General features: G+C 35.9%; 1 protein-coding gene across 10 annotated transcripts in view; it reads right to left on the reverse strand.

The window, feature by feature from the left end:
- WDFY3 (WD repeat and FYVE domain containing 3) overlaps positions 1-22,499 on the reverse strand; it is a 278,494-nt gene that overhangs the window by 34,136 nt on the left and 221,859 nt on the right. For 8 of the 10 annotated variants that reach the window (XM_078445957.2, XM_078445953.2, XM_078445955.2 and 5 more), the window contains 8 exons: positions 20,942-21,169; positions 14,594-14,647; positions 12,160-12,328; positions 9,351-9,514; positions 6,636-6,784; positions 5,400-5,520; positions 4,494-4,579; positions 2,707-2,787 (listed from right to left, as the gene is read on the reverse strand). In XM_078445957.2, coding sequence (XP_078302083.1) covers positions 2,707-2,787; positions 4,494-4,579; positions 5,400-5,520; positions 6,636-6,784; positions 9,351-9,514; positions 12,160-12,328; positions 14,594-14,647; positions 20,942-21,169 — 1,052 coding nt within the window. The remainder of the gene's footprint in view (positions 1-2,706; positions 2,788-4,493; positions 4,580-5,399; positions 5,521-6,635; positions 6,785-9,350; positions 9,515-12,159; positions 12,329-14,593; positions 14,648-20,941; positions 21,170-22,499) is intronic. The other 2 variants (XM_078445959.2, XM_078445961.2) reach the window with 1 other exon arrangement.

Here is a 22,499-nt window from a genome sequence, read left to right on the forward strand (position 1 = left end):
ATCTGAAGCAGGCTCCAGGCCCTGAGCTGTCAGCACAGAGCTCAATACAGGGCTTAAACTCACGAACCATGAGGTCATGACCTGAGTCGAAGTCGGATGCTTAACCGACTGAGCCACCCAGGTGTCCCTGTAATCAACATTTTGAAATATGAAGTAACATGGAATTAAACTGAAGAAAACAGAATACTGAAAGACATCACATGCAGTAAGGGAAAGTGCTTGCAGACAATTTTGTTTTAGTATTTGTAACTCAGTTTGTGAGTCCTGGGATGCAATGTAAAGTATATTCTTTTACTAAGGGTCATGGCAAAAGTTCGAAAAACAATGATCTAGCCCAACGGTCTACCTTTTACAATGATCCCTATGTAAACACATTTAAGGACATTAAATTGGAATAATTGAAATAGTATACAATATTCTGCACATACTAGGTGCGTGGTGCATTTCCTAAAAGAGATGTTGAAGAGTGAACAGAAAGATGAATATTTTATGACAGGAAAGTCATTGCTATTCAGATCATTTAAAATTATGAAGTTTCTTGGATATCAGACTTTCCTAGAATGCTGTAAAACCCTTTCCAAGGTTTAACAGTTTTACAATATTAATAATTAATGATTTGAAGATTGTGAGTTACTCATTGAACTGGTAGGAAAGCACTTAAAAGTATGTATTTTATTGACTGAAAGGAAATTAATGGATTTGTCAACCTTAGTTCTTAAACATATCCAGTTCAACAGTACGGCTAACACTTTCCACTTCTAGATAAGTTCTTCCTATCATGCAAATTGAATGTACAGAAATTCTCCCTGGAAAAAGAGCTATGTCGACTCCTCCACTTTATAAGAAAGGGAACAAGTGAAAAGGTTAAAGTTGGAAATGAATTTCTGCTTCTCGCCTTTGGACTTTTAAAATATCTTTAAGAACTGCCAACTTGGCACAGAAAGTAGCAAGAACAATGAAATCAGTTGAAGATTGTCTAAGCAGGTAAAAGTATTGGCAATTTAATTACACATAGAAAAAAAGGCTCAATGTGCTGTAACCAGGCCTTTTATTTCCTGTTATTTATCTTAGTAACAACACCAATGATCAGGAACAGAACATGATCTGGGCTTAACAGCAGCACATTTTTACCATTTGTATTTGCTAAACAGCTAAAGAAAAAGAAAAGCAACAACTTAAAAGAGAAACATACAAACTTAATATAGTTAGATGCACACAGACTGGAATCAAATTTTATTTATGAATTATAGAATCCCCAGTAAAGTCTGAAGTCACTTTCTTTCAAGCTGCATTCATTTGTAGCCCCAAAACATTGCTTCTTTTCCAATGGATTATAAAGGGCTACCAGTTCCTGAGTGACTAAATGGAGCTGGGTAGTTGGATTTTTAAAATGGCTGTATCATCCACAAGGACTTTCTAAGATTAAAAGCAGCTAAAATGAGCATAAGGAAGTTTAAATTTAAATTGTTAAAAAAATTAAGAGGAAAACTGGGCAATTTGCTGTAACAAATATAGCAAGCAAAGGAGTAATATATCATTATAGAAAACCCCCATACAAATTGATAATAAGAACTCAGAGAAAAGGTTAAGTAGACTTCTTGTAGTGATCATTTCTCACTTTACACCATATCATTATGGTGTATACGTGAAACTACTATAATTGTGTGTCAATTATATCCCAATTAAAAACGATCAAATCTCTATCAATACTGCCAACAAAAAAGAATTCAGGAAAAAAAAATAGGCAAAGTTATGGATAATTCGCAAATGGTGATTTTAAAATTAAAAAAAAAGTTAATGTTTATTCATTTTTGAGACACAGAGACAGAGCATGAGCAGGGAAGGGGCAGAGAGAGGGAGACACAGAATCCGAAGCAGCCTCCAGGATGCAGGGCTCAAACTCACGAACTGCGAGATCATGACCTGAGCCGAAGTCGGATGCTCAACTGACTGAGCCACCGAGGCGCCCCTAACAAATGGTGATTTTAAATGGCTAACAAACATATTATAAAACTCAAGATTACTAAAATAAAAGACACGCACGTTGAAAAATTGAGAAAGCATTTTATAAAATTAGTAAAAATGAAAAGATAAATATAAAAAGCTGGCAAGCATCTGTGAGAAAAGTAACCTTATCCACTAAAGGTGGAATATAAATATGTATAATTTTTATGGAAATCAAGTTGGTTTTGTGTACCGAAAGCCTTAAAATTCACACCTCCCTCTTTTTTAACTAAGGGGACTTTACCCTAAAAAAATAATAAGCAATCACACTTGAACTATTAGAATAAGGAAACCAGAGAAAGGTAAAATATCCAAAAACAAGAGAATGCTTTAGACATACAATAAATACGTAGTCAATAAAAGTAATATTTCTGAAGAATTTTTTTAAAAGCAGTGGGAAACGGTTACCTACAACAAAGAATGGAAAAAGCAGAATAAAAATCTGTGTTTATAATAAAAAACTCAATTATGCACATAGGACTATACGCATGCTTAGAAGGCTTGCGGAAATCGACCTAAATTGAGTGCTGATCTGACACGAGTGAACATGCACACCGTTTCTTTTTCCTTTTAATTTTCAGTATTTAGTTTTCAGTATTTCCCAGGAGGGGAAAACACTCATTAAAAATATAAACTGCTACTATGCACATGCACACCGTCCTGATTTCACTATTAAACTGACACAAGCAGCAAACAACCTACCCCTGCTCCACACTTGTGTTTGGTCGTTGCCCAGACACAGACTCTGAGCTGTCAGTCAGAGACGGCACTACGGCCAAAAACCTGGAAAAGAAAAAAACAGCATGTCAAAGTCAGGATCTAATAGGAGCCTCAAAAAGGATGATTCATTTAAATCTTAACAGCTGCATTTACCCCTCCACTACCTTTTCAAAGGGAATACACAATAACTGGAATACTCTGTTACAAAGCCAAATACAAAGGGCCGCAGCAAAATCTGTCATTTTGGATTTTAAACACGCTGTCACATTACTGGAAGAAAAGCCTTCTGACACTGATTCACAGAAAGGGACTCAACTTAGTGAAGTCCTAAAAAGTGATTAACAGCTAAATATTCATATGGCAGCGAGTAACAATGACAGCTAAACAAATGACAGAACAGGGACAACACTAAACAAGTGAAGATACATACAAGATGAGCAACTTTATGTGACACACATGTTTTTCAGAGTTACTTACAATGTCGATAGAAGTATTTTATTTATTATTTATTTATTTATGTTTATTTTGAGGGAGGGAGGGGCAGAGGGAGAGGGGGAGAGAAAGAATCCCAAGCAGGCTCCGTGCTGTCAGCGCAGACCCTGATGGGGGCTCAATCCCACAAACCATGAGATCATGACCTGAGCCAAAATCAAGAGCCGGACACTTAACCAACTGAGCCACCCAGGCGCCCGCACCATAATTATTTTAAAGGCAGAAGAGGGTTATGGGAAAATTCTTAGAATGGATGCGGACCCTAAACTTGGTATATACACAGAAATTTCTCAGAGAAAAACAAACTCATCTCCTTGTAACAGCTGCTAACTATGAAGAGCAAATAATTTCTTAGTGTTGAAAACAACATCGCCTGTAGAAGTGAATGAGACAGATAACTAAAATTTCAGCCATTTGATTAGCTCTTCCCATATGTAAAAGGAATTGTGGATTACCAATCACCATCTACACCCACTTTAAGAACCACCCTCATCCCCAGGGGCCCACAGGTAATATTACTATACTGCAATGATAGGCAATGTTGCTTGGCATCAGACGTTCCTCACAGAAGTAATGTGAAATATAAAACTTCCCTTATTAGAGGGCTTGCTAGGATCTACACCACCCTTCAAACAGTTTAGAGAAGGTCTCTTATATCTGAGATCAGTTCATAAAAGCCTTTCTCTTCATATATCCAACAGAAATATTTTCCAGCACCATGTATATACATAATGCTTTTGAAAAGGTAAATTTTAGCTTACCAAAAGTAAAATATGATTAGGTTAGATTAACTTTTATTTGGCTATGCTAATTTTTTGAGGATGAAAATATCAGTCTCCCTTGCAAGGCCAGAGAAGGAGTCATATGAATATAATTTCTAAGGCAGCTAAGTCTCTGCACTCAGTAGCAAGGCATGGCATGATCTTCTTTTGTGGTAAATAGGAAAGAAGCCTATTTTGAACCTGAAGTACGATTTTTTTAAATTACTGTTTCATCATCCTTTTACAATGAGAGACACAGGACCCAATGGTTAAAGTAGCTTTTGATGATATCTATAGTGACCAGAAAGATGAACAGTATTTCACAACAGAGTAGCATCATTTTAAAAGCTAATTAGAAGAACCATGTTTCCAGAGCTTGGCAAAAATGAAACATTTTTTCAAAGAAGCTAATTTACTGATCTAAATCCTAGACTTCTAAAACTAGCTTATCTGGTACCATCTTCCTTTCCATTCCTTCCCATGATAGCATTATAAAGTATTCCTAATAAACAATACCTTTGATAGACTTTATTTCTAATTCCTTTCTGAAAAGCAAGGAGGTAATTCCGTCCATCTCCAGAGAAAACTTCCACAGCAATAGGCTGAAATGATCAAAGAGAAAACATTAAGAAATATCACAAAAAAGGTTAGATATTAACTTTCCCACTATGAATATCTATATTGTTAAAGAAGTTAACTTTTTGACTGAAGGACACTTTTAAAATCATGAATTCCCAGCAGATTAAATTACAAAACAAACAGAGCCAATTTGTTCAGTTCAATTTGTTTCTGAAATCTTTAACAGAATAATGGTAAAATAAAGTAATTTTAAAACTATAATTTAGGAAAATTATAGTGAAAATGCAATTTTTATATTAAAACATATATTTATATAAACATATATTTATATGTTTACATATTTACATAGTTATATGTTGATTTGGATGCTACAGGGAAAGCTGTGAGAACAAAGATATCACTCAGGTTTTGTTAAAAAAAACATGTATTATACAGAGTTGTGCACCCATGTGACATGAGTTTGCCTATCATAAAATCATCTAAGGAAATACTGTAAGGGATAGTGTGGATCCTATAAAGGGTTTTCATGGCAAGTATGGGTTTTAAAGTATCCTCTGAATAGGAGTGCCTGGGTGGCTCAGTCAGTTAAGCATCTGACTTCGGCTTGGGTCATGATCTCACAGCTGTGAGTTTGAGCCCCACATCAGGCTCTGTGCTGACAGCTCAGAGCCTGAAGCCTGCTTCAGATTCTGCGTCTCCCTGTCTCTCTGCCCCTCCCTGCTTGTGCTCTCTCTCTCTCCCCAAATAAATACACATAAAAAAACATTTTTTTTTTAAATAAAATAAAATATCCTCTGAATAAAGGAACATGACAAAATGTTTGGTACTACTAGAACAACCCACCTGCAGGAGATACCGCCTTTTATGTACTTCCTTGATATCTTCATATGCAAAAATGCTGCATGTTCTTTTGAGTTGACTGGGACCTTGCCTGGCTCCTCTGGGGATAATTGGCTCATGCATACTATAGGCAGGCAAGAGAAACAAAGATAAACAAAACACAGCAAGACATAAATTCACTGTTCAACAAAGGGTATGTTATTTTTAACATCTGAATAGGAGCAGGCAACAATATATCAGAATACTGATATATGTTTAAGTTATATTTAAACATATTTAACAAAAAAGCATGTTTAAGAGAATAATGTATCCACTGCTCAGTGTACAAAGAACCCTCTTTGATGATATAATTTTAAAAATCCCATGTTACAACTTATCTAACAGGCACAGCTGGTACAGTGTGTAGTCCCCCATAGTTTTAGAGGCCCAAGAAAAAGTTTTAATTTTTTTAATTGAAAGAAAAAAATTACACTTTTTGGTAGAAGAAAATGGTTTAATGTATAATATTAATATATTCATCTTTAAAGCAACAGCCACAAAATATAATTTTTAGTATTTTCATATGCAGCCAGGGGCCCATGAATGTGGCCCTGATTGTTGCTGACAGTAATTATCTGAAACATCTCCTAGGAATGGATCGCAGAGGCTGTGTCTACATTCGACAGTGTTAGGTATTCAAAATGTTAAAGAGAGAAGAACATGCTGACTAAGCTTTAACATTTTTGTGCTCCTTCTGGCTTTGTCTGTCTTCTGGGTTTCTGTTACCCACTGTCATCCCATCACAGGACTGGCAGAAGAAAAGGAAGACAGACAAAACTCACTTTATTCCTGCCTGTGCTTTTGTCACACTGCTTCAAGGCGCAGAGGACATGGCCGCTCTTCCATTTGTTAGAGTACTATGAAGCCACCTGCATTTCCTCTACAACTGTGTCTGCACTAAAATTAAAAAAGGACAGTTTGCAAATTCTAAAGTTTATACACAGAATAATACAAGGAATTTGGGGTCTACTGCTATGAATGCAGAACAATTCATTTTATTTAATTTTCATTTTGATAAATAAGACAAGTGTTTTCTTACCTTCAAATAACTATTCCCCTTTGTGAATATTTAATGACAAATGCACACAAACTGAAAGATAATGTTACTCAGAACACAAGTTTTGGATTAAAACAACACTATGTAAATACATATTGTTTTCTCAAGATAGCTGTACTGTGTCTCTTCATTCATTTACTTACTTTGGAGGTAAGGTTTCAATATCTCTTATTTCCCTGGTTGCTGTCATTGTAAATCCATCAATCACATAAAAATGCTCTTTACCAAAAAGAAGTAGCCCCTCACTTGTATCTAGGCCCTGGACCCGAGCACAGCGGTACATGTGTTGAATCTACAAAGAAAACCATAAACATTCATTAAGAGAGTTAAAAAAAAAAAAACCCAACAACCCTGATAATTTCTTTTTTGATATAACTGAAACAAAATGTTTTGAAAATATGGATCTAGTGGGCAAACAGGATTTTATCGAGATGCACTCTGTTATGGTTTCCCCTGACTTAAGCACATTAAACCTGAGTTTAAGCATGTTAAAAAGAATCAGCTAAAACTGCAATCTGATTTGCACTTGAGTTCAGTAAAAGGAGACAACCATCTAACTCACATCCAACACCTATCCATCCAATCCACTTCTCCCACTATCCACAGAGTACTCACCGTGTGCCAGGGACATCTGTACTAGGTTCTAGGAGCGATGAACAAGTTAGATAAGGAAGGAGACAGAGACAATAAACTTGGCAGGAAAAAAAAAAAAGAGAATTGAGGTATACATGTAAGGAGATTAGGATTGTGCTCTTTGTGAGTCAAGAGTGCAAATGGTCTGTTGATCCCGACAATCCTGAGTGAATCCCCCTAGTCCTGACACTTAGTTGTGGATTTAGCCAACTTTCTTAATTTCTCTGGGCCTCTCTGTCTGCATTTGTGAATTTCAAATCAACACTGGCTTGTTGTGAGAGTTACAGGGATAACATACGTAATCGTGTTAGAGACTGTTGGTGATCTTCTCTTTTATGCAACTCACTTTCGTCTTTTTACACAATATCTCCCGGAATGGGGACTGTGACATTTGTCCCTATTCGCTCCCCACCTGGGGTCCTGCCTGCCTGGCAGACTGCTCTGCCATTGTACAAAGCCAAACTTGGCAGAAGTTGTATTTTCCTCATAGTCAAAAAGAGTTGCTAAATCTCTCAATGTAAGTATTGTTCTCTTTCCAACGGGCAAGATCTAGTTCCTTCTTGCTTAAACTCAGTTCAACATGAGTCAAGGAAAAAATATCAGCAACCAATCTAGAGTCAAACAAATGTCAGTCTGAATATACTTCTTGCACTATTTAAACGTAAATCAATTAGAGCAAAAACTGTACTTAATGAGATTAAAAGTTTGAAAAATGAGTGTTAGAAAACAGATTTTTCTAAAACATGCAAACGTAGTCAATTTTCAACACATCTGAACTACTTTTATAATAAAAATGTAGAATGTTATAGGAAAAAAAACCAATTCTTTGAAAATCATTCTATTGTAGTGTAAGATACAAACACAAAAATGTTTTTTGTAAGTGCATAGCTTGGTGAATTTTCAAATGCTAAAAATATGACACAGCCAGCATCCAGATTAAGAAACAGAACATGACCAAGACTTCAGAAGCCTCTCTTGTGCTTCCTTCAGACCTCATGTACTTTTATAATTACATGATTTTTAAAAACATTTTCATTCAAGATTAATTAAGCCATATATTCAAACAGAATTTTAAAAATCATACCCTAAGTTCTGGTTATACCTTAGTGGGTAAGATTTCAAGGGTTACACTAAGGCCTAATGAGAGGCAAAAAGACCACACTTTAAAAAGTCAATATTCACAACATGTTTAACTCACTCATTCCTTCATTTATTTATTCTTTTATTTACTCAACTAATCACTTCTTCCTTCAGAAGTTTATTGGGTATCTATTAGGTGATTGGAACTGTGTAAGGCAATGGGGATTGGAATAAGAAACACTGCCTGGCTATAAGGAGCTTCCTACCTATGGGAAGAGATAGGCACAGGAATATTCATGACATGATAAAGGAGAACGATACATACAAGGCACTGTAAGAGCACAGGGGAGGGGTATCCAAGCAAGCCTGAGCTGGCAAGACAATCAAAGAAAGCCTCCTACATCTGAGTATTAAAGAGATCATGGGAAATGAGACTGTACCAAATGGGAGCCCCCAGGATAGATTATTATGCACGTGATGGAAAGAGGGGCATCTTGGCAGAAAACACAGTGAGTAAAGCACAGAGTAAAGCACTAGTATTATGGATGTGGTCAACTGTGGGGCACAGAGTGCTGCTTATAAGCTTACTAGGCTTATAAGGCAGAGTCAGTGAAGTGAGCCTGAACAGGTCAGCAGGGTGTAAGAGGTCGGGAGAGAAGTAGAAAGGTAAGGCGGTCTTCTGCGAGTGAAGGAGATGGGGCTTAAATATAAGCCTGGGGATGATGACATGGATGGGCTGAAGATGCTTGTACATGGTTAATGGAACTATGGAGGTGTTTAAAAAAACAAAACAAAACAAGACCAGATTACTGAGTGGGTTGCGTGCATGGGTTTGAAACAGAAAATTATGGCAATAAGTATAGTCTAATAAAGGGTACAGAGATAGAGAGAGTAAACTAGGTATCAATGTTAATACTGTATTTGATGAAGCTTTGTGCTGTTTAGTGTGTTCAGATAGGTCAGAAAATCCTGAAAATGACAGATGTAGAGTACTGAATCCAAAAGGCTGCCTACTATTCACCCTGTATTTCATTTTAGGGGCTAAAATATTTATCTTCTGCCACCAGATAAATACCTATCAGTTAGTCTTGTAAAATGGAAACAAGTCACTTAAATACAATCCTTACTTTTTAGAAGCACAGTACCTTTTCTCCTTCCTCCAACAGGCGCAGTAGGGTAGCATTGTCTGTTTTCTCCTCCTCCTCTATAGAGCTGCCCTCAGCAATCTGGTCTTGTAGTTGCTCCTGGCTCTCCTCATCTCCTCCATCAGGTGCGGATCGAGACCGTTTTAGAGGAGGCTTGACCAGACCTATGGGATAATAACCATGAGAGCCATGTGACCTTGCAGGGGCCATTTGGGAAGCAGTTTGGGCTCAGGCAGTCTCTCCCACATATTTCCGAAATGAGGGAACTCTGAAAGGTACAGGGAGGCAGCACAATGCAGTGATTGAAGACATAGGCCCTAAAGTGAAATAGTTATGTGACCCTGGAGAATTATCTATCTGCTTTCTCTGAACTTCAGTTTCCTCATCTATAAAACTGGGACAAAAATACCATCTATCTTAGAGGGCTGTTGGGAGGATTTAATTGCTTATTCATGCTTAGCATCGTATTTAATAGTAAATACTAAATAAGTGTCAGATGATGATAGAGAGCTTAGCATAATTAATAGTAAGAATGGTGTTTCTTATGGACAGGTGTCATTGAGGGGGTATCATAAACAAATGATCAATCACTATCAGAAACAAAATTAAAGACAGCAAGGTATAAATATGATTATAAGAGATCCCACCTACATGGAAGGCCCAATGAGGACTATTTCAAGACTTATGTAACAAGCAGCAATATGGTCATTCATATATGAATCAAGGTGATCAAATCATCACATCATTAAAAAATACAATTCTTTAAAATACAGGACAGGTGACCTAATTTGCAGGTTAAGGAAACATTCTACTGTCTATATTTTGAAAATTTTATTAATAACCACAGGAGGTGACATTAAAATTAATTGATGAGATGCCAAAGTATGAGAAGCACTCAAAATACACTCTAAACCCAACACTTAATTAAATTAATATTCTATACTTGTCCCAAAAAGTCATGTTACACCCACCAATGATAATTGTGCTAAGAATGTTGCAAAAGCTTAAGTCAGCCTTTTAGAATCTTATCCTTTGAGCATGAGTTATCAGAGGTTCTGCTCTGCCTTGAGAAGAACCTTCTTTTTATATATGAAAGAGTATAATAAGTAAGCAAGAGAGATCAAGTCCTGCTGAGAATATCCACAAGGGAGAAAAGCTTATATATATACATTATATATATATATATATATATATTATATTATATACATATATATATATTATATACATTATATATACATATATATATACATTATATATATATTATATATATATACATATATATATATACATTATATATATATTATATATATATACATATATATACATTATATATAATATATATATATATATATATTTTTTTTTTTTTAAAGTTAAGTTCTACGCCCAACGTGAGGCTTGAATTCACAACCCCCATATCAAGAGTCAGATGCTGTACTGACTGAGCCAGCCAGATGCCTCTATAGTTGCATTATTTTTAATAAATCAAAACTTCCAATTCTATGTCTAGCATAATACCATGCACAACACAGTAGGGACACCAAAATTTGTGGTTTTACCTCCATTGGAGATTAGGAAAATGAGGCCAAGCCAACTCAAGTGCCAATGACCCAAACATAGGTCATCTGACTAACTCTGAAGTATACCTTAGCTTATATTCAGTAAATTCAGCTTTGGACCCACTTGCGTAACTGTGCTGGGGCAATGTCAAGAAAATTAGAAGACTATAAACCTTGCTCAACTACTACAAGTTTCAAGGATTCTAGGAAAATGTTAGATTACGAAATACTTACGAAGTCATAGTCACAATGAGAAGATGAATATTATAATAATAAGAGAGACGGATCACAATTTTGATGGGGTGTTTTGTTGACATGGTCATATACTATGTTTTTTAATCAACTGGATCTGAAATTTATTTTTAATTTGAAGTCCTCAATTTATATTCTGAGGCTTTGTTTACAGAATATGCCAAGACTTTTGAATTTATCATGAATCAGAGGCTTAAATGAGTTAAAACAATGGACCGATTTACTTATTCAATATTGACTGAATCCCCATTTTGCATTGGGCATGTGCCAAATGTCATTGGTGAGAAGAAAAAGGATCTCTTGCCTCTGAGAAACTTATGTTTAGAAAACATAAAGCAGTGAAAAACACTGAAATTGCTGTAAGAGATATGAGCAAAATGTTCTCGGTGGACAGGGAAGTTGGAAAAGGCTTCAGAGAAGGAGGATTTGAAATCTGACCAGTGTCTTCAAGGTCTGGTGGGGTTTGTTAAGATTTAGATCATGGAAAAGCTGCAGGAAGGGGGGAGGGGGGCACACATATATAAAAGTACAGAATCAAAAAGTTCATGTCCAATTCATCATCTCAGGTATGTTTTACTACGCTCATAAAGCACAGATTTGGAATAATCTGCCTTAGCTCATAGGAAGAAATTTCTTACCTATTGTCTAACATGCACTAATAACACATTTAGTAGTTGTTTTAATTTTATAAATATTTATTTGGTTATCAGGGCATTGGATTAAAGTATCAGGTAACACTGAGAGTTCTGCCAAATGCACTAAAAACAAACTATCAGGCCAATAGGCACACTCTATCTATCTGTAGGCAAGAAAGAAGAGCCAGTCTCTTTAGTTCTAATATAGAAATCAATTTTTAAGAAGAGTGAAATTGTAAAATATGAATGGATACTTTTATCCCTAGGGTTGGCCCTACTCTTTGCAGTAGCTCATATTTTCATAAAAATTCAAATGTAAGAGACGATCCAAAGTCATTTTTAACTAAATCCAAGAGGAAGGCTGACCTTTGACCTTAGCAATAGTATCTTCGCCATGCTCTGGTTCTTGCTGTGTAGCTTCACCTTCTGAACTCTCCACAATGGCGTCCTGGACAATGGCTGGATTGCCAGAGGCTAGTCGCATGTAGTATTCTTTACTGTCATAACTTACAGCTCTTCTGTATCGAGCAGGTTTCTAAGAAATAATGGAAGAAAAGGATTCAGGTAGTTATTTTCAGAATTAAAATATAAGCTTCCTAGGGAAGGTATGGTGTCAAGACTTCATTATGTGTTACTTTTTTAAAGGGATTTTTGACAGACTATATTTATACACAAAAAATCCATACACTTTTGGGTTAAGTTTCTCTACTTTTAAATTGTATTGGTTTTTAAAACATACATAAGTTAAAAAAACATTATTAGCAGTTTTTCTTCTTGAAATAGAAATAAATCACCTCTAGTCAAATAATGTTTTCATGTTAGTACTGCATGGCCTCACTGTAGTAGATGTATTAGAAAACCTTCTTAGACAGTAAAGAGAACACCCAGTGTTGGAGAGCATCAAGTTGCAAGAGGATGTCTGGTTTGTGAGGAGCCTGGAACTTTGCAAAAGAAAGTTAAATAGTCAGGCCTAAAGGCCCATCCATTCAGTTGGAATCATCTGTGCCTGTGTTTATTTCAGATATCTGGAGGTAAAGACTTAGAACTGCACTGTTCTTCCCCATATTCCCAGTTATCACTAAAATTCTAGAAATTTTAGAGCATTCTGACCCAAGATGGAATCAACCAGCTTTAGGCCAGATGGTGCTCTTTGGCTGGCCTGCCCCTCCAAGCTGATACATTCAATTTGCTAAAACATTCCTGTTGTTTGTTGTGTAAAAATAACATGATCCATAAGTCTACTAACTGAGTATATTAAGAACATATATAAGTCCATCTTGAAAAAGAAATTTATTACCTAGAAACATTAGAAAAGATATTTTTGGAATACGATTCAAGAGCGTTTCTTTTTCAAAATAATTAATGTTTAACCTAAAAATAAAGTCTCCAATTGACCCAGACCTTTTTTCTTTAAAATATAATGGAAAAAATAAGGTCTAAAATGTCCTACAAAACTGTAAAACCACAGGGAGAATATATGTATAGAAGTTCCTCGATTAGAATGAGACCCAGACTTTGGATTAACAATTAAAAAAAAAGATGGAGTTTGAATCATGCTTTAAAACCTTCCCTTTCTAAACATTATTTCACTTTTCCTTTCTCATGAATAAGAATAGGTAATTAAAAATATTCCGTTGGCTTACTCTTCAACTCAAATAGTCAATATATATTTTCCACTATAATGCTTTTTCAAGCAAGACCTTTTTAAACAAATGATTTCCAACTTAAGCAGAAAATAAATGTCCAATTGGAATATTTAGACTTAAATACTGAACCTATTTTGAGATAAAAAACTACATAACTGAAGCCACAATGCCCTTCCTTTAACTTTAGGTACAGAGTCAGGAGAGCAGCAAGCTAACTGAGGAATGATATGCAATAAATGGAATGTGAAATACATAACATAGGAAACTATTAAAATGAGGTAAAATAATATTACAATGATGGAAGGACCAATCTGATAAGCAAACTAATAATACTGCAATAGTTTTGAAATGAAAGAAAGGTAGTAAACTTTGTAGTGTACCAATTCTTCTACGTTAAGTATAACAGTGTTATCTTCAACTCAAAATTGTTCTTTTAAAAAGATGAAAGCATAGTTAGTTATGGGCAAGACAATGAGTAGATGGGGGAACATCTACTTGGTTAAGGACTTCAACTTGGAAATATAAGCCTTATTCCCTAAATATTTGGAGGTAGTTTTCTGTGTTCTAAAGAACCACTTTTTTTTTTTTTTTTTTTAAAACTGAGTAAGGTACTGAATCTTTCTGGAAAAAGAAAATAATTGTATATTTTTAAACTTATAATTAAAGTAAGCTAAATTTTTTTTTTAAGTGATCTATGTATATCTTAGTTTTCATTAAAGCCTTCTAGTTGAAAAAATAATTTTTAGAAGAGGATACTTCTTATATTCTCAAAATACACACTATTTAGTATCTGGAGGAATTAAATGAGTAAATGAAAAAAAAAGTTGAGGGTGTCAGGCTGCCCATTACTAACATGCGTCAGAACTTGTTAGTTTATACGTGAAGCAATACACATTTTGTGGTGAGAGCAGCGAACACTCAACCTGTTAGTGAGCAGCAGACAGGCCCTAGAAAGCTAATTAGAATAAAGCCGAGAAAGACTAGGACATCTCTCAGCACGAATGACACCAACCTTTCAACTCTAAGGAACTTACAAGAACAAATTGAAAGTCAATCTTTTATGTTAGTCTAGTCTACCATGCACTAAAAAACCAAAAACAAAACAAAGAAAACTGCAAGTATTTTGCATTCTCTTATGGTAATTTGTGTTTTACCTTTTGAGGAATGATATCATCAGGTGTCTCGGGCTGTTTACTTGGGACCTCAGACTGAAAACAGGGTATTAAGTATAGACACATCAGAAAAAAAAAAAAAAAAAACAAACCAAAATAACAACAACATAAAGAACACCACAAAAATAAAATCTTCCTGAGGATTGTATGACATATGGAAGACACACTCAAAATTCATGCGATTATCATTACTATTTTTTAATTATCCAAAGTAGTTTTAAAGTAAAAACTACACTAAAATTCTCAAGGCTAACTGAACAGGACTAACTGAAAAATCACAGACAAAACCTCAGCATAGGCGGCCAATGTCATGGATGATGACAGGCAAGTCTATATGGCTTCAAAAGGAAAAAAACAGAAAACTGGATAATAGAATCTAATGCTAGCTATTACCTTCCACCTGCCTTTCACTGTGCTTATCCTTACATCTGTTTCATAACGGGAGTAACTGGTTTACACCATTATCTCCAAAACCCCACACCACAGAAATCATGAGGTGCTTTCCTCCCATAAAAGCCCAATGCCCTACTTTCTTTACTACTTTCCCACCTACAACCCCAGAATGGCTGAAAGCAAAAGGGAAACTGGGCCATCAGTCTCCAGGCCAAAAGTTTTGTAAAGAGCACTTCCAAAAATATTAGGTGGCAGCTATATATTTTATTCTCAGAATAAAATCTCAACTAACAAGAAGGCAATTTCTTTTGAGCTGTCGTGTTGGGCTTATGCATGTAAACATACACGGATAGCTACATACAGACAATGATGCACCCAAGAACTACTCCCAATTTTTCTTCCTTCTTATCTGGAGTTGATTTCTAGTACCTTTCCCCACGGTAAACATGCGTCAGCAAAATGACTTCACAAGGGTTTCTTCCCTAGGCAAAACACACACTGGACTACTGGGCATTCTTTCAAATACTTCACATGGTTTTAATAAATGTTTATCTTTAAAAGCAAACTTTTAAAAGCATACCTTGTAATGAAGAATAATCTTTAAAATATATATCCATGATCTCTATCTTGGTAAGGGTACTGGCTACACGAGTATAAAATACACACATGTGAATATACAATGGTACTTAAGATTTGTATATCTCAATGTATGTAAAATTTATGCCAATAAAAAAAGAATTATAAACAAAAACTGAATTCTAATTATTGATATGCATGTGGAATATTAAGGGGTGAAGGGTACTGACTCTGCAACTCTCTCTGAAATTCATTAAAAAAGACTAAGATAGATTGCTGGATGTGTGATAGACCAATATAGCAAAATGAACAAACTCCTATTGGCAAATGCAACTTTGATGTCCACTATTTATCACCAACCAGAATGCTGGCAGGGTCTGAAATGCACACTCTTTATTTTCCCTGCAGCATAGGGTACAGTGCCAGTCTAATACATACTTGCTCATTGATCCACTCACTGAGGCTCTTGTTTCACTACAAGGCACAGCATTCAATCAATAGTAAAGAGATATGCTATACCAATAACTTTAATATTATCATACCTCTCTTTTACTAAAAAAAAATTATAACTAAATTATAATTGTTTACACAGAAATCTAAAACTTTCAAAGTCAGAATTTCTAGAAAATAATTCTTCAGCCATTTTTCTTCACATTTTTCTATAATGCTGACAATGGCATTTCCTGAATGAGTTGCTTAGTTTCTAGGAATCCTGTGACATCTGTATATTAAACAAAAAATATATGTGACAGCAGCCACAGGAGACTCCCTTAATTAGAAAAGGAAGCTTCTAGTAAGTTGATTACCCTTCTGTCCCAAGCAGCCCGAAATTAATAGGTAGGCAATGGGGTCTTCACCCTGGTGGTAATTGCAAATAATAGAACACTTGTTTGAGATTATTATTCTATGAAAATAAATTCTGTGAAAATAAGGAGACCACAGAATTAAAACCTGGTTTTCATATCTAAATACAATTTTTTTTAAAATGGCAAAATATGGAATCTTATTCTCCTTACTTAGGATTCAGAGTAATGACACAATTGCTTAAAAGCCACTGGATTTTATATTTTCATCATATCCTCTGCTCACATCTTAACAACATCTACAACTGACATTACCACCTAAAATACAGAATTACAGGGGCACCGGGGTGGCTCAGTCAGTTGGGTGTCCAACTCGTGATTTCGGCTCAGGTCATAATCTCATGATTTGTGAAATCGAGCCCCAAGTCTGCTTGGGATTCTCTCTCTCTTCCCCCTCCCCCACTCACGAATGTACTTACTCTCAAAAAAAAAAACTTTAATAAAAAATATAGAATTACAGTGCAATTTAGCATAGCTGTTTTAGTAATGGAAATTATCCCAAAAGGAAAGTCTTTTTTATTTTTATTTTGAGAGAACAGAGACAGAGACAGTGTGAGTGGGAGGGGCAGAGAGAATCCCAAGCAGGCTCCTAACTGCCAGTGCAAAGCCCAACGCGGGGTTTGAACCCACAAACCGCAAGACCATGACCTGAACCAAAATCAAGTCTGATGATTAAACTACTGAGCCACCCAGACGCCCCCCAAAAGGAAAGTCTTAACTTCAACAGCTCTCAGTTCCTACGGGATCCTTTCAAAAGGCTGGAAAGAGGCGTCCGAGTAATTTTGTAGCCCGAAGTTTATACTCCTTTTCTTGAAGAGCCCTCTCCCAAATTATAGAAGTTTTAGGCCCAAATGTCATAATTTGGCTCTAGCCCTTTTTACTAGAAAAGTTTCAGAATTAGGAAAATTCTACAGAATGCTAAATGAGAAAGCAATGGAAAAGTCTATAATTTCAGGAGAAAGAGTGCTGATATGTCCATTCATTCAACACTGATTAAGTTCCTGATACTCTGTTAGCATTAGAGACACAAAACCTAGCATACTGTTTCTGTCTGGAAGAAATTCACTGTTCACCAATAATGTCACAAAACCATCAAAGGTTAGAATCTCTTCTTTTTCAAAAGTGATTCAACTTCTGAGGAACTGTCATCCTATATACTCACTATGTCTTACTCTACTACTTACTGGATGCACCCTAGAACTTCTCTACGTTTTGATGCCTCCTCTGTGTAACTGGGAAAACAGTACTAACTATACTTCAGAGGACTGTGATGAGATGTAATGAAACTGCACGTAAACTGCTCTGCAGAGCATCAAGCTCACTGTGCTTCGTAAGCACCTACTCTTCTTTTTTGATCTTATGATACAAGTCAGTAGGAGAGCAGCTGCTTCTATTTTTTGGAATCTTCTTTGCTGTAAACATTGCCAGACTGCATATTCCATAAAATAAAAGTGGACATTTAATGGCATTTTAAATTTACAAGAATTCTGAACTGGCAAAACCAAAATAATTAGTCATTCAGAAAATTTCATCACAGCAGATTCAGATTAACCTTGACTCGTGAATGGACTAAGCCACATAAATTCCACATTCTGTAACTGTCTCCCCTTCCCACCTGCTCTTTCCTTTTCTGTAAATGTATCTGCAGCCTTTCTTGACTGCCTTGTATTTCCCAATATGTAACCCATCTGGCTGAAAAATAAGTTCCATATGGTACATACTTATTTCTGAGACTGTTTAGATTTCTTAGGATGGTGAACGCTTTTGCTTACGTAAAATGCTAATGATACTAAGGTTGTAAGTGTGAACTTCGAATAGGTTATTTTGTTTTTATCTGATACGGAAGTTTAAATATACTTCTATAAAGTTGAATGACACTGTTATAAAGAAGGAAAGGAATAAACAATATAAAAATATGGTTTTATAAGTAAAAAATATGCCTCAAAAGCATATGCCTCAGTTAAATAAAAATAGTGGGTTTGTCACATTTTTAGGAGAGCATATTTGTCTTATATTTTAGTATTCTTGAATGGATTCAATTTAAATGACTGTTGACTCAAGAAATATTTTATCAGATTGTTACAGGCTTAAAGTCTTAATTATTCACTTGAAGAAAAGATTAAGAATTAGAGACTGTATTGCTGGTTTGCTCAGACAAAAGTAGGTGCTAGTAAAAGGCTGCAAAATATGGGTGGATTTTAATTTTTTTTAATATAGTGTACTAGTATTAGAGATTGTGGTGCTTTAAGTTATAGCTGTACCAAGTATAACATTCTTGACAGAATGGAATAGCTCTGGGAAAAGTGAACTTTAGGAAGTTATGTTGAAAAATCTTAACTATTTATTAGCAGGTCTAAGACCCATATTCTTTAAAAAATTTTTTTAAACATTTATTCATTTTGAGAGACAGACAGCATGAGCATGGGAGGGGCAGAGAGAGAGAGAGAAGGAGACACAGAATCTGAAGCAGGCTCCAGGCTCTGAGCTGTCAGCACAGAGCCCAACACAAGGCTCAAACCCACGAACTGTGAGATCATGACCTGAGCTGAAGTCCGATGCTTAACCCACTGAGCCACCTAGAAGCCCTGTATATTCTAAGAAGTATGAGAACAGTAGTGAAATCAGTGGGTACAAAATAAATAGAGCCAGGGTTTTGGCAGGAAAAAAAGGGTCACTGGAACAATGCAAGCTTCCCTCACATTATAGAACGCAAACTACTTATTAGAAGATCCACGTTCTAAGCTTCTTTTATAAATCTTAGTTTCTTTAATTGTCAAGAGAATCAAATATCAAGTCAAGAATGTGAAAGTATTTAAACCATGAAAGGTTTTGAAATGAAGTTTTTAATACAATATAATAAAACTTCTACAGTTGGTAAGTGTTTGACTCTAAACATTTTTAGAATTCTAAACATTTTGTATTAACCACATATCCAAAAACAAACCCCAAATATACTTTAGTGATCTGTAGTGATCTGGGTTTCTAACTGGGTATAGGAGTTTACACTAGATTTATTTCAAAGACAGCTAAATACTGGAGTGAAACACAGCATGGAATACATTCCCTTGAGAGAGAGTCACCATTCTGTCTTCATGAAGCATAGTGTGATCAGATCCTTGGGGAGGAGGAAAATCTTAGAAGATGCTTTTCCAGACTGTATTTTTTTAAAAGCTACAATTTTAATTTTTTTAAATTTAAATGAGATTAAAGGAAGATGTAAGAATTTTTCATCAAAAAGGAGTATAGATTAAGAACAAGTCACGAAACAGTGGTCTAAAAGTCAGGAATTCTCTAGAGCTGTTCTGGTCTAGAATGGCAGCCACTGACCACATGAAGTGTGGCTAGTCCAAACACAGGTGTGCTCTCAAGTGTGAAATATGGACTTCATTTCAGAGACAAGGTACAAACACAGGTAAATGCCTCATAAATAATGTCTTTGCAATTGATTAAACATTAAAACAACAGAATGAAGAAGCTGGATAAAATGACAGGTGAGACCCCCTTTCAGCTTCCAAAGCTGTGATTCTACAATAAACATGAGTTTTCTAAGGACAAAAGTGTACTTCGTTTTGGAGGCAAAGGATTATTAGTGGACACTGAAGAGTTGAATTACTATTTTGAAATGTTAAGAGGGTTTTCAGAATTGAACTCAGTGGATTTTATAGTCTTATGGTTTCTCTTTTAAACTTGTAGTGGCTTTCTTGGGAAAGTATACTTTTCTTCTGTTTGTTTGCTTGTTTTTGTTTTTAAGTAGGCTCTACACCCAATGAGAGGCTTGAACTCATGACCCGGAACTGACTGAGCCAGCTAGCCACGCCCAGGAGAGTGTATTTCCCTAAACTTAAAAACACGATTCCTGTGCCATCATCGGCTTGGACGAAATTTTTCTAGTCATGTGCAAAAGTCTGAAGAAAGGCTTTGGAAAGGGTGACTTCTCTGAATAAAAAGAACTTCTGCCGTGTTTTAAACCTGTGGAGTCCGTGATGAAGTTTCTTGATACACAGAGAAAGATAGATATTCAGGCTATTATTCTTTAGCTGTTGTATTTCTTCAAAGGATACTGCTTAGTGCCACTGTTTATTTACGTAAGTCACTCAGAATGCTTTCTGGCACACAAATAAGCACCACAGAAGTACCTCTCTAATTTTAACCAACTGAGTCCTAACAGCTTTTGAGATGGGACTGTTACTTTCTCCATTTTAGGCACAAGGAAACGGAAACCTGGCGTGGCTCGTGGCCTGTCCCAGGTCACTCAGCGAGTGAAGTGGCAGAGGCTGGCTGGAAACCCTGGCAGTCGGCCCGAGAGCCTGTCATAGCGTCTCCTCGCTGCCTTGTTGCACTGCTTCATCCCACACCCACCACCCTGTGTTATCAATCTGACACTGTTCGGTGAAGTTCCTAAATTAGAGATTTTAGGTAAACGACCTGAGAGGAGAATGCTTGCCAAGAGGAAAAATTTTTTAAGAGCCATTACGAATATTTAACTCTGAATACTCACCGCCACGTTGGTCTCTTGCTCCGTTTCTGGCACATAAGGGTAATGGTTATAAAACATATCATTTCGCACCATTTTTTTCCTCATTCTGCAGGGCCCTTCTGTCATCTCCAACATCCATTTGTCTAGATGGGAACCGATGGGGGGGCCCCACAACCCTCGCTCCCGCAACAGTTCGTACTCGATCTGGCACCACTCCTCTGTCACGTACTTCAGGGCATTTTGCTGGCGCTACGGGGAGGGGGTCCAGGTTGGTTTTCAAGCAAAAGTGGGAGCAATAATTAAAAGTCTACAAATAACTTAAAACCAAGTTAATATTTGGAAACAAAACCAGTATATACCATTTCAGTCAATAGTATATAAGTAAAATTACATTTATTTGTTGTTCTATAACAATAAAATTGTTAAAAAACATCAGGCTACTAATTTTGTGAGAAGGTACGGTTTTTATGGTGGCCAAAGTGATTACTTTAGCACCAAGTAAATGACAGATACGTACAAGGCAGAGTGTGCAGTGCCTTATGAAAATACACTGAAATGATTAGTTCAGTGTAAGTTAATGGATAAACACAGTAATTTAGGGATGAGTCCCCTTCCCACCCTCAAGTTATAAAACAGGTAGGTACTAGAACCTGGATAGGAGAAAATCTAGTGAATCAGATCAAGAAATACTGCCAGCACACCACATTACTGGTAAACTTGGTAACATTTCCAAAAATTTTAGGTAAAGAATATAAACATGCAGTTCTGGTAAAAAACTTGATATTCATAGAAGAACAAAAGAAAAACCATTTTCAGTTGGCCACTGGGATCGATCCAAACCACTTTACTTAAAAGAAAATTTCTGAATTGGTATAACTTCTTGGTATATATCAAATATCAAGACATATAGCACATTAAAAAAATTTTTTTTTTAATGTTTATTTATGTTTGAGAGACAGAGAGTGAGCGGGTGAGGGGCAGAGAGAGAGGGAGACACAGAATCTGAAGCAGGCTCCAGGCTCCAAGCTGTCAGCACAGAGCCCGATGTGGGGCTCAAACTCATGAACTGTGAGTTCATGACCTGAGCGAAGTCGGACACTTGACCAACTGAGCCACCCAGGCGCCCCAAGACATATCGCACATTTAATGATTGATGGAATAGAAGAATACAATATCAGTCTAAGAATAAAGATCTCTTTCTACAGCTAACAGGAAGATTACAGAATGAATAATCTTGAAGTTACATAATATTATAGTAGTATTTACTATATTCTTGGTGGGGAGGTCAATACCCTGTAACAAATAGCTAGTGTATGCTCCTAAAATAGTAGCAGTTCAGCATTCAGAAATCTTTAATAGATCTAAATCAGCCATTCTGGAAATAAAATATTTAGGATAAGTTTTTGAGTAATCATGAATTCACCAAGAGTATTTCACTGAATTTATTTCTTACCAACATAATCACTAAGTGACTATAAGAAAAAAAATTATTTCATCTTCAAGTTTTTTTTGAATTTTAAGAGACTTTTCAGAGACAGATATGTACAAGGCAGAGTGCATATTTTCATAGTCTCCTTGT

Source organism: Panthera onca, chromosome B1 (genome assembly GCF_046562875.1).
Source record: "Panthera onca isolate mPanOnc1 chromosome B1, mPanOnc1 haplotype 2, whole genome shotgun sequence".
Lineage (NCBI taxonomy): Eukaryota > Metazoa > Chordata > Mammalia > Carnivora > Felidae > Panthera > Panthera onca.